The 13882-nt window shown below is 42.9% G+C and overlaps 1 protein-coding gene across 2 annotated transcripts in view; it reads left to right on the forward strand.

The window, feature by feature from the left end:
• The window catches only part of oxsr1b (oxidative stress responsive kinase 1b), a 132680-nt gene that overhangs the window by 21904 nt on the left and 96894 nt on the right, over window positions 1–13882 (forward strand). For both annotated transcript variants that reach the window (XM_080752155.1, XM_080752156.1), the window contains exon 2: window positions 5127–5239. In XM_080752155.1, coding sequence (XP_080608281.1) covers window positions 5127–5239 — 113 coding nt within the window. The remainder of the gene's footprint in view (window positions 1–5126; window positions 5240–13882) is intronic.

Below are 13882 nucleotides of genomic sequence, written 5' to 3' on the forward strand. Positions count from 1 at the left end.
CAGTCGTATTCGCGCTATTTTCTTTTTTATTGGTGAAATTGTGACACTTGCTTAGGCAATGTAAATGTATGTTTTCTCATGCCAATAAAGCTCCTTTGAATTGAATTGAATTGAAAGGAGGAGATCGTCTTAATTCGCCATGGTGAAGCACAGCACAGTCACTGGTGGTCACTTGGTTAGGCCGCACTCGTGATTTTATGTTTACCAAACTTCCTCTTTGTTGGCTTTTAAATCGTCGGTAGCGCTAAAGCTCACAACACGATGTGTTGTGAGCTTGTCGATGGGCTATTTTCAGGGAAAGCTTTCCCAATAATAACAGAAAACTGAAAATACACCAGCGTAGAGCCCTGAGGGACTCAACCATATGGGGTTCAAGTGGTTAAGGGTAACACAGCAAAGCCTCCTGCCAAAGAGGAATGTACTATGTAGCACTGCTCAGCGTCACACATACGCAGAATAGAAGATCTCATGGAAACTGTGTGTGTGCGAGTGTGTGCGTGCCGTGCATGCATGCATGGTGTTTTAACAAGAGGTTTTATCCACAGGCATCTGGTTCTCAGCTTCGCGGAGGCACTGAGGTGACCTCATACATACTGTACCCATGCCTGGGAGGGAGAGAGCAGGCAAGAACAGAAGGCTGGCATGACTTCTTAGTACTCCCGACACACAGCCTCTCTCTTCTGTGATAATTTTACTGTTCGTAGTCATACTATCATACATCTCTTATCTATAAATTGCAGAAACCTGTAGGTGTTTTGTTGTGAGTGACTGTCCAGGGCATAACTCGGGCACCGTCGTCTGACCATTTGACTTCAAACGTGTGTCCTCCTAGATCAGTGGTTCTCAACCTGTGGATCGGGACCCCCAGGTACCGGCGCTCGTGAAAGCTAACCTGGTGAAGCATTTCGGACGCGACTCCGGGTTGGGGACACAAGAAGAGATCACTCTTGCTCAGGGGGGGGGGGGGTAATCTTTGAATACCGGTATATATAGCAAAATAACGCGTAATAATGCCTTCCCAGTCTAAATGGGTTAAACCCCCTCCCCCTACGAAGAACATTCATGGTTGGCCCGCAGTGAATCCTTGTACCCAGGGCCCAGAATTTGGTGCGACGCCCCTGCGGGGACGCAAGAAGAGATGGCTCTTGCCGCCTGCTGTGGAAGATCTCAGTGTTGTGGATGGAGTGTTATAGAAAGTCTGTGATGTATGCAGGGCCTTGGCTGTTGAGTGCTTTGTAGACCATGACTAAAACAAACGCACTGGTCGCTTCACGCGACTCTCCACAGTTATTTTGTGGCAGGATCAGGTTCCCATCCATGGCTACTTTGTGTAACAGGTTTATGTATAGGTGAGGGGTGCGTAAAATGTAGGGATGGTCCGATCAGGTTTTTTGGAACCGATCACCGAGCACCGATCACAAAAGTTTGATCACCCGATACCGATCAATCACCGATCCGATCAAGTTATTATTTATATATTATTTATATTTTCTAAATGTTAATGTTTTAACTTTAATTAATTAATTCACTCATGAATTCATTTATATATTTGCCTTATAGTTATTTACCAGCATTACTATGTATTTATTATCATAGCAGTAACTAATTATTCCTTCAGCACTGTGGAAATCAGTACCCCAAAATGGCCTCAAGTGGGCATACTGAACGGCTGGTTGATCGGATGCACCGATCGGATCGGATCGGTGAATTTACCTTTTGATCTAAACCACCGATTATCGCCGATCACGCTTTGATCGGCCCGATCCGATCCATTGCCGATTGATCGGTAACATCTCTAATAAAATGTGTCCTCACTCCTCAACATACACGGCATGCGCAACACAGCATTTTGGCTACAGTACTGCTGCCCAGTGCTGCCAGTATCCTGTCTGCACGCAACAAGAATGCCCCATCCAGGAAGAGAAAGACACTTCATTTAAAACAAACTTTTTATTTTCAGCTCCTATGATTCAAGGCATTCCTTGAGACTAAAACTAAGCTAAACTAAGCTCAGTTCTCATACAAACGTGTATCCTAATTTATACACATGTAAACTTGAGTAAAATTAATCACACATTATGTCTGTGACGCCTATAAGAAATCGATAGTGTGGACCATTTTCCTGGTCCTCACAAGATTTTATGCCTTTATTGATAGGACAGTAGACTGACAGGAAATGGGGGGAGAGACGGGAAGTGACATGCGGCAAAGGTCGTCCGGATCTGGAATCGAACTGGCGACACCGCCAGGCATCCATGCCTATGTGGCAATGCATAAGTGGTATGTGCCCGGACCAGTAGGCCATCGGGCACCCACAGAGTTAGGTTTACAATTAGCACATATTCTGCCAGGTATTAATTAATTCAGTAGTTTCTGCCAGGATTTTTCTGTGTTTTTACCGTATTTTACCGCGTGTGTGTTCGTGCGCGTCTGTGTCATGATTGTGATCGTGCTGGAATGAAGAGACAGGAAAACAATATTTCTCCGGTTGTTGGACTCCTGTGTTGAGGGTCAGGGGGTCAGTAATAAGTACATATACAGTCTGTCGACAGTGAATATATGAATGGATAAATTCATCTAGTGTTACATTGTACAGAATACAGATGTATATTGTACAGAATACAGATGTATGTATGCATGCATGGCCCGGTAATGGCTTCTGAGCAATGAATATACAAACAGAATATAGGCTATGTCTGTCTAACAAGTTACAACAATGAGTATAGGGTTGGATTCAGAGGTTATGGTAAAGAAAATGGCAACAAAACAAAAAAACAAATGGTAAAAATGTCATTACAGGAACAGCCATCGTAAAATGTTGCTTTCCCCACACGTTTAATAATGTGCGTGCATGCGTGCGTGCGTGCATGTGTGTGTGTGTGAGAGAGTGAGAGTGAGAGTGAGTGAGAGACATTGTTACCCAGAGAGCTGATGTGGATCTCTACACAATATGGGGAAACCAGGGGAAGCCCATAAGGGTGTGTCTGTTGTGTTGTCTGTTGTGTTGTCCACTCATGTGTTGTCCAGCCATGTGTGTGCGCGCTCCACTGTGTGTGTGTGATGGCCTGGCTTAACATTTTCACAAACTTGTTGTGTTCAACAGCTCCTCTAGTTTCTTATTTCCAAGAGCTGTGGAAGCACTACTGGGGGGTTGATCAACCTATTATTGGACTCACAATCCCCCTCCCTCCCGACTTCACATGCACGCACGCGCGCGCACACGCACACACGCTAGCACGCACGCACGTGTGTGCACGCACACACACACACACACACACACACACACACACACACACTCAAATGCAATATTCTTATTTCCAGTGGTTGTTGTCGGTATCTAGTTCTTTTGGGGGGACCCCAAATGACAGTGAAGTGTAAATTTATGGACTTTTTTAAGACCTTTTTAATAAAAAAAAAAAAGACCATTACTGCCTCAGAAGTAATCAACAAAGTGAACAAACCACAGTATAATATAAAAACTGGACAAAATTGGACATTGGACAAAATTATCAAATTATGTATGAGAGAGTAAAAAACGTCATTCTATTTATCTGTGGAACCGAGTTAAACTAAATGCAACGCCTCAACCCCTACATTCATTTCCAACTGCTTGTATATGATGGTTTATTTTGGGCGGTCGCGGCCTGAAAAGGGTGAGAAGTACTAGTTGAATGTATCCTTTTTCTTGACAGCCTGATAATGAAGTGTAGTGTGTTTGTTGTGTGTGTGCCTTCAGGGAGTGATAATGAAGTGTGTTTGTTGTGTGTGTGCCTTCAGGGAGTGATAATGAAGTGTGTTTGTTGTGTGTGTGCCTTCAGGGAGTGATAATGAAGTGTGTTTGTTGTGTGTGTGCCTTCAGGGAGTGATAATGAAGTGTGTTTGTTGTGTGTGTGCCTTCAGGGAGTGATAATGAAGTGTGTTTGTTGTGTATGTGCCTTCAGGGAGTGATAACGATTGATTGATTATTTTATTAGACAAAAATGGAGAACAGTACAAGTATAGTCAATACAATTGAAATGTAGTACAGTACAAGTACAGTTAAACACCCTGCCTAAAAGGAACTTTTTACGGTCTTTTTTACGTTGGAAGCCCTCTGTATTTAATTCATGACGTAATAAATAGCAAGCAAAGAAAACATACAATAATATCGCAGTTATAAAAACACTATGTACAGGCTAGGGGAAACAAGGGGGTGGGGTGCTCACTTCTCGCTGGAGAAGTGATAACTACCTCCAATTCTCTGGCCTCCTGAAAGTTGAGTTTTCAGGGCAGTTTTGAAGGATGCCAGCGAGCTATCTACATGTTTTAAGGGAGGTAGTCAAGGAATTCCACACCTGGGTGGCAGTGATGTAGAAGGAGAATTTACCCATATTTGTCTTATGGGTTTGTGTTATCAGATCATTGTGTGCGCTCCCTCTGGTGTTGTGGCTGTGTTGTGGCTAACTTTTTGGAGATGTTAACTTTGGTCAGATATGCAAGTATCTTCAACACTGAGCACTTAACACTTAAGCTAGCAAGATGTGTGCTAAAAATGTGTGCGTAGGCCTGTCACAATTATTACATAATTGTCTAATCGCAATTATTTTACATAATCGCAATTATTTTACATAATCGCAATTATTTTGTCATAATCGTCATAATCGTTTCCATGTTGAAAAATCATATATTTCATATATTTTCAAACATTTTCAAAAATAGTGGAAATAGAAGATCTACAAGTTCACAACGCGTCACATTGTGATGCGTTGTTAGCTTGTAGATCGGCTATTTCCACTATCATATTTTCAAACATTTTCAAAAATAGTGGAAATAGAAGATCTACAAGCTCACAACGCGTCACATCGTGATGCGTTGTTAGCTTGTAGATCGGCTATTTCCACTATCGGTGTTCTTTTTTAAGTATTACGTTGTCAAATATGTCAGTCACTGCCATGTGCAACTCCAAAGCCTACAAGCCAAACAGAAATGTAATTGTCAACGACAAAACACAATCATTAAACGCAATTATTTGAGTGACAATTAATCGTCGTGTAACTAAAATGTCTTAATCGTGACAGCCCTATGTGTGTGTGTCTTCAGGCAGTGGTAATAGAGATGTGGTTGTATGTTGTGTGTGCCTTCTTCAGGGAGTGGGGCCACAGCCGTGGTCCAGGCAGCCTACTGTATACCACGCAAGGAGAAGGTGGCCATCAAGCGGATCAACCTGGAGAAGTGTCAGACCAGCATGGATGAGCTCCTAGTAAGATCACATGCACCCGCTCTCTGTCTCACACATTTCCTAATTAGGTATACTGTATAACGGTATGAAATCTCACAGTACGGTATATAAAATGCCATATTAAAACATGATACTGTATTAACCCCCCCCCCCCCCCCCCCTCAGAGCAATAATTATTTTGATCAATGATCAATCAATCAATTGTGTTCGGGCTTGGATAAAATGTAGCATACTTCTTATTTATCGTATCACAATGAAAACTAATTTAAGTTCTATTTACATCAACTCTTTTACTGCCATGGCAAATCGTCCAAGGTCCTCAAGTTCAGAGGTGATAGTAGACAGCTTTATGAACACATTTGTGAAGAAAGCTATTGGCAAGCATTTAGTTCCCAGATTGGTCAAAGACTCGGCTAACTTTCCCTAACTAGTTAAAGAGTTACAGTATTAGTGGTTTATTAACAGTCATTTGGGGCCCACTTGCAATATCCTCACAGCCCTCCAGTGGGGCCCCCACCCCCATGTTGGGAATGCCTGGAATAGAGAAACGTGCTCCCTCCCAGCATAGCGTGGCAGCTTACACAGTATGTTGTTGTAGCCCCAGCAGCCCCTGCTGCGTTCCACTCCAGTGATTGGGGAGGTATGGACGCAGTTAGTTCCACTTCTGCTTCCCATTACTGGATTGCTCTCGTAGCACCGTGCGCTCGGCTCCAATCATCCCTGTCACTTCCAACACTCCTCTCTGGCCGTTCTCCGAAGAGGGCGAGTCCTCTCCGGCGGTGCCAGGAAACTATTAGACCACAGCACGTTGCTGGGCCCCTGATTCAGCCCGGGAAAGATAGAGGCCGAGAAGAGAGGCCCTCATTGCGCACTGTAGAGAGAGATCTCTCTCTATAGCGCTGCTGCTACTCAAAGATTTGCCATTTCAGATCATGACAAGTGACAAGCCCGTGGGCCAATTACTGTACATGAGTTATATTTCGTCGTTGTCGGGTGGAAACCTTGTATGTCCAAAACCGTTTGTTTTGTATTTATCATTTTAAAAATGATTTAAACTAGTGAAAACAGCCAATCTACAAGCACACAACGCCTCGCACCGCGAGGCGTTGTGCTTGTAGAGAGATCTGCTGTTTTCACTACTTTTGTGCAACGGCCTTATATGATGAAGCAGGGCTTTGCTTTGCGAAAAAATTGCTACATTTGAAACTTGGAGATACAAGGTTTCTGCCCGACAGTGATGATTTACTTTGTTGGCCGCCCAGCCCCCAAAATGGAACGAAGGCCGACATTTCTTTTTTTTTTTTTCTTTCTAATGGCGGGAATGAACCGGCCGTTCGGGAGTTGTCCCGCTTTTCCCAATGGCCAGCACGTCCCTGACAGCACACCATCCTCCCTCCTGAAGGCTGCATTGTTTGTTTTTGAGACCCACTCTCTGCGCTTCATTCATAACACGTGCACATTATGGGTTTTTAGAAGAACAAGAGGTAACCCACTTGCACCCATTTGATTTTGTGGAGCGTTTGCTGCCAGGTTCTTGTATTCGTTTTAGACAAGGTTAGCAGGCGTTGACGCTAATGCTTGCCCACCTGCCCCTGGCAGATAGATAAAACCTTCGGGCAGGTGGAGTTTGCTTAAATTCAGGTTGTCCGACCGGGCAAGCGCTCATATGAGAGGGGACTCAACTGTCTATAAACACAACACGAGATATCCGTCTAAACACCTGACAATGGCCAAAGCGCTCTGTCTTCTGGTCTGTGGAACGTTTAAAGCACTGTTCACCTATAATGTGCGGTTTTCACTGTTACTACACTTAAAAATACAAAATAGGTGTGAACCCATAGTCATATTCAACCATTTCTACAGTAGGTAGGTATTTGGATAACATTTTAGGTATAGGTATTGAGGTAAAGTGTCCGTTAAATTGAACGGTAATTAAAACTTGTCATTTTCTAATGGAGGTTAACCTCTAACTGAGGTTATGTTTAGGAATAAGGTTAGGTTCAGGCATAGTTTTCTGAGGTTACGTTTAGGAATAAGGTTAGGTTTAGGCATAGTATTACTGAGATTGCGTTTAGGAATACCTGGCGATGGTGAGTCGCCACTGGTGATAGTTCCAATGTTGTGGGATTTGACCCGGAGGCGGGCAGAGCGTGTTTTGGGGCTAGCGTTCCTGTATTCGAACAAGAGACCGCGGAGGCATCCCCCGCACATACTGACGATCAGATGATCTTGTGTAGATCTTCGTGGTTTCCTGTGGTTGATGACTAGCAGTCAGTCAGACATTCAGTCAGAGGGCTGGTTGAGGCTTAAGCAATTTACCAGCCTACGTTGTTTGAGACACTGTCACTGCCCGACACAGTAGTAATTGTCTTTGCAGTGTGATTAATTTAGTTCTTCTTGAGTTGACAACTAAAGCTTGAGTAATGTTTTATGTGAAAATGAAGCATCCAACTTTTTAGTTTTAGTTTTAGTTTTTTTCATTTGAAATGATGGTAGTAATTAGTGCCAACAATAAATCAGGCTTAATATGATCTGATTGTTTCATTTTAAGCCACAAGGCTTTGTGATTAGTAGATCATATTTAAAATGAACTCATCACTTTGTGCCATTCTATGAGCGTGTAGATCTGCAATTTTTTCCTTTTTTAATTGAGAAAATGTGTGCAAATCTTTGAATTATAAATTGTTTGAGAGGGGTTGGCTGTGTCACTGTGTCGGCAGTGGGGAGTTTTATGCCAGGCCAGCTGCTTTTTTGATCCTGATGACCCAAAGACACCCACTCCAAGGGGTCTGGGTGATACGGAGGAAATGGACACTCATTAGCTTAGAGACCACAAATATGATTTAGAGACCTTGTAGAGAGGAGGACACATGGCTTTAACTCCCTTTCAAGTTGTCCTCTGAGTCAAAATCCATGTTCTGTTACATCATGATATTGTACAGTAAACCTGTGAGAAATAACCTTTAGCGTGTGTGTGTGTGTGTGTGTGTGTGTGTGCATGCATGCGTGTGTTTGCACACACGTGCAAAAATTACCACCAAGTGCAAGTGGCGTGTAGATTTTCTCTTTGGCTGGTAAATGACAGACACTAACCAGCCATTGCCAGTCAGACGTGTACAAAAGAATTGGGAGACAACTTCTTGAATTTTCATTTAAGATCTCCTTCCGTTTGTGATTCTGCTCCTTTTTTTGTGTGGTGCAGACACTTTTAACGTGTGTGTGTGTGTGTGTGTGTGTGTGTGTGTGTGTGTGTGTGTGTGTGTGTGTGTGTGTGTGTGTGTGTGTGTGTGTGTGTGTGTGTGTGTGTGTGTGTGTGTGTGTGTGTGTGTGTGTGTGTGTGTGTGGATGAGGACAAACTGTTTTTAGTCATTGTAGGGTTAAGGGCTATTTTGTATTTATACTTTGGATACGTTTGATTTTGTGTACGTTTTGGCTGAGAGATTATGAAAGATTAGGTCATCATGCTTAGTTCCTCTACGTCAGTGGTTCTCAATCTTTTTTGGCTGCAGTACCCCCTTACACTGAAGTTCCAATACCAATACGTTCAAAATAAAACAGCATAATGTCAAATACACATTGCTCTCTATTCAATAACAGTTACTACTAGTCCAGTAATCTTACATCTTTTTATTGGAGAAGGGGTCCATGGAGTCCGTCCATGGAGTGGCAATGGCGTTTGCTCCCTATTCCCAGCAAACCACTAATCTTAGAGGTTCCACGCTTTGCATATGTACTGATCAGTACTCTGCCAACGTTATAGGCACATTTGCCACCATCAATGTACTTACATTAGCGTACAGTTAATATAAAACAAAATTATTCAGGCGCTTTTTAGACAGCTATTTTGCCCGCTAGGACCACCCATTACCAACTGCGCATGTGCCAACAGCTGTTGTACTCGCAGAGTTATCGTCACACAGACACAACCAGCAAACAAAACAGGACCTGTTATTGTTAAAATTAAACACTCAAGAAACGACATCGCCTTTATAGGGACAGATCTTCCTTTTACACCTCCCGTGTAAAAACATGGGACGAAAAAAAAAGACATCCCTTGGCCGTCATAAACGCAAACACTATTTACGCGTGGTTAAAGCAACAGCAGCAGCAGCAGCAGAAACAGAAACAGCAGCAGAAGCATCAACAACAGGTGATTATTTACTTACTTTTGTTCACTTTCTTAAAATAGTTTGCTGACAGATTGTGATTTTTGCTTTATTCACTCACTCTCATTTGTATGACTGTGCACGCACGCACGGACGCGCGCCGACCACACACGTCTGTGTACTGTGTCGTGCTTCTATTTTGTTCACTTTCTTTCAATACTTGCTGACAGATTGTGATGTTTTTTTTGGGTGCTTTATTCACCCTCATTTGTATGACTGTGCACGCACGTACGCGCGCCGACCACACGTGGGTATACTACCTAAAACAAACAACATCTGTGTAGATATGACATAAACATTATTTAAAACAGCGCAGCCACCGTTTTCTATAGGTCACGATTCGGTGTATAACACCAACGGCAACGTCCGTTAATGCTCCGAGTGGAAAAGTACTGAAATGTTTCAACTTAGGTAAAAGTACTCTTCCGCACGCACGCACGCACGCGCGCCGACCACACACACGTCTGTGTACTGTGTCGTGCTTCTATTTTGTTCACTTTCTTTCAATACTTGCTGACAGAACACGTCTGTGTACTGTGTCGTGCTTCTATTTTGTTCACTTTCTTTCAATACTTGCTGACAGATTGTGATGTTTTTTTGTTGCTTTATTCACCCTCATTTGTATGACTGTGCACGGCTGCACGCACGCACGCACGCACGCGCGCGCGCCGACCACACGTGTGTATACTACCTAAAACAACTTTCTTTCAATACTTGCAGACAGATTGTGATGTTTTTTGTTGTTGCTTTATTCACCCTCATTTGTATGACTGTGCACGCACGCACGCGCGCGCGCCGACCACACGTGTGTATACTACCTAAAACAAACAACATCTGTGTAGAAATGACATAAACATTATTTAAAACATCGCAGCCACCGTTTTCTATAGGTCACCATTCGGTGTATAACACCAACGGCAACGTCCGACGTCCGTTGATGCTCCGTGCAGTGTGTGTCATTCGTGTAAGTGTTGCATTTGTGTGTATGTGTGTGTGTGTGTGTGTGTGTGTGTGTGTAGGTCTACTCCCCCACACAACATCGATGTGCATTGTTATGTTCCTACACCCTGCTGCTTGGTGTGTCATAAACATTCTCCCCCCCCATAGCAAACTCACTTCTCCACCCCCAGGCGCATTCCTAACTTTGTGTGTGTGTGTGTGTGTGTGTGTGTGTGTGTGTGTGTGTGTGTGTAATCAATGTAGTTTAAAGTGCTGGAAACTACCTCTGTGAAGTTGGCACCCCATATGATGAAAAAAATATATAAAAATGGTGTCATTCTTTAGTGCTGAATTTGTGCTGAATTGTGCCGTCAATTTTATAATTTGTGCTGGTATCACTTTTTAGTTGTTCAACATAACACCACTGTTCTGCTTCTATGTTCTACCATTATCTCCATCGCCCTCTGTTGGCCACACCCCTGTAATGCTGCTAAATCTGCTAATTCACAACCTCACAACCATAAAAGTACAATTGATGATTTCAACGGAACAAATTAGAGCACATCCAGCACTAAAGAATGAGACCCTTTTTCCCCCGATTTGGGGCCAAATAATTGGGGGTGCAAGGCTCAGCAAAACTATAACTTGAAATATCTCAAAAATGATACCAGCGCAAATTCAAAAATTTACAGCACAATTCAGAACAAAATCAGCACTAAATAATGACACAATTTATATATATGTTTTCAACATATGGTATATGATATATAATATATGAATGAATTGTTCTGCCTGCATGCACATTTTATTCGTGTATTAATTACTATCCATCTATTGTGTGTGCATTTTAAATATTATTTACCAAATGCGTTTTAAACACTGTGATGCCTGCTTATATTGTGGGTAATATACACTTCTCATTTCTAATCTCAGCTGGATGCCATCAGACGAGCAGCCACACAATCTCACAGAGTGACCCATTTGTGCAGCCAAAGGCCACAGGTACAGTAAATATACAAATTACTATCCACCAATTCCTACTGCATTGTGTACATTACACATAATGTCTTTTAGATCATGCATACACAAACTATATTGTCAGAAATACTTCATTCTATATATTTCTTTAATTCTCCACTAATGTTCTTTTCAATTCTCAGCTACATGCAGTGACAAGAAACGCCTCCGCATGAGGGAGTCTCGATCATTGAACACCCCACCCACCAAAAGTAAATACTTTTCTTTACAAATGCTATGTTATTCACACATTTCACACTTTTCACAACTCCCAAAATCACTTTATTCATAAGTCATGCATGTTGTCCAATCTCACTTTGCAGAACGACGCTGTGAAGACCATCAATACGGAACACACTCTAATCCATCTCAAAGGAGAAAACTAAAGGACAAACACTTCAGGAGAGCCTCGACACTACCACAGCCGGGAAACAGCCACACCCTGTCATTGGAAGTGACCGAGGCAACAGGTACCCAGCACACTGACAGATTTTCTATCAAAACAACATCATTGTCACAAACACTGTCCTACACCATATCACATCAACTGTACACTATTATTTCCCTAATTATTTTTCCCCCCTGTCTTCACTCACTTCTCAGCTAATCCCAATGACAGCAGCCGCCACAGAAAGAGGCAGTCTCGCTCATCAAAGACGCCCCCCAACAAAAGTAAATACTTTTCTTTACAAATGCTATATTAGTCACACATTTCACACTTTTCCCCAAATCACTTTATTCATAAGTCATGCATGTTGTCCAATCTCACTTTGCAGAACGACGCTGTGAAGACCATCAATACGGAACACACTCTAATCCATCTCAAAGGAGAAAACTAAAGGACAAACACTTCAGGAGAGCCTGGACACTACCACAACAGCTCACAGAAATTGTTGCCTTTCATACACCTGCAATGGACAGTGTCTGCACTTCATGCAATGCCATCATGTTCCCCTGGGAAACATCCAAAACCTCTCACGGTAAAATAACCTTCAGTGCCTGTTGTAGTTATGGAAAGATCCAACTCCAGCCATTCAAGGATCCCCCTCCTGCACTAAAGACCCTGTTTGACAGGAACTCTGAACAATCCAAGCAATTCATGGACAACATCAGGCAGTATAATGGGTTAGTATCTATGGCTTCAAAAAGTGTCACTGGGAAGATAGTGGACTTAAAAGGTTTTCCAAAAATATTCAAGATGAGTGGCCAAATGTACCACAGCCTTCCCTCAGCAGTATTTCCTGACAGCATAAACAAACCAAAATTTGCACAAATCTTTGTCTTTGATCAACAGAATGAAATTAAGAACCGCCTTGATCAGGCTCTGGGAGACGGACTTATTCAGGAAGATACTTTGACCATGATCCAAGATCAATTAAAAACGGTTAACCCATTAGTCAAATTCTTTAAAACCGGAGCTGAAATATTCAACGCAAACCCAACTCAGGAACTCAAAATGGTATTCAAGTCCAAAAGCTCCCAGGGGGCAAAGAAGAAACACCATAACCCTGATGTCCCTGACGTTGTTGTTGTGGCACCAGGAGACCAGACAGCACCTAGGGACATTATACTATACCGAACTCCAGCTGATGCACCTAATCAAAGACAGACTACACGAATCAATGCACTCCACCCTATGTATGACCCAGCCACCTATCCCTTGATCTTGCCACATGGAGATGCTGGCTTCAGCATCGACAACCCCATCATGAAGGTTAATTCAAACTCAAGCAAACCCGTCTCTCAACAAGAGTTCTTCAGATTCCATCTACAACAGAGAACCAACTCATTCAACACGGTACTCAAGTCAGGGAGACTTACTCAAGAATACTTCTGTGATCAATACAGCAAAATTGAAGCCTCTCGGATGAGCTATTACAGGACTAAAGAATTTCAGGACAAGTACAGAACCCACCAGTACTCAGGTCTGCTTGACGTCATGAGTACTCAGCCAAACCTTCCAGAACATACTGTGGCAACCAGAGTTGGTCAACACCTCATTCTTCCATCTTCACACACTGGGAGCCCCAGATACCTATATAAGCACTATCTAGATGCCCTTGCCATAGCAACCAAGTACAGGAAGTTTGACCTCTTCATAACGATGACTTCAAACCAAAACGGTGAAGGTGTACTCCTTAACATATTTCAAGGACAGCGCTCCAGTGACCGACCAGACATTGTCAACAAAGTGTTCAAATGGAGTCTGGATGGTCTCCTCAACGACATAAAGCTGGGGATCTTTGGGAAAATGAAAGCACGAGTACACACCATTGAGGGACAGACAAGAGGACTGAAACATGCCCACATCCTGCTGCTCCTACATGAGATCTTGACTGTGGATGACATAGATCAAATAATTCGAGCAGACATACCTGACCCAGAGAAGGAGCCAGAGCTGTATAGCCTGGTCACTAAACTCATGCTCCATGGCCCCTGTGGGACAGCAAACTCCAAGAGCCCCTGCATGGTCAACGGCGTCTGTAGCAAGAATTTCCCAAAACCGTTCTGTCACAGCACTCGACTTCCACATAACGGTCAT

Source organism: Nannobrachium achirus (genome assembly GCF_963921795.1).
Source record: "Nannobrachium achirus genome assembly, chromosome: 21".
Classification (NCBI taxonomy): Eukaryota; Metazoa; Chordata; class Actinopteri; order Myctophiformes; family Myctophidae; genus Nannobrachium; species Nannobrachium achirus.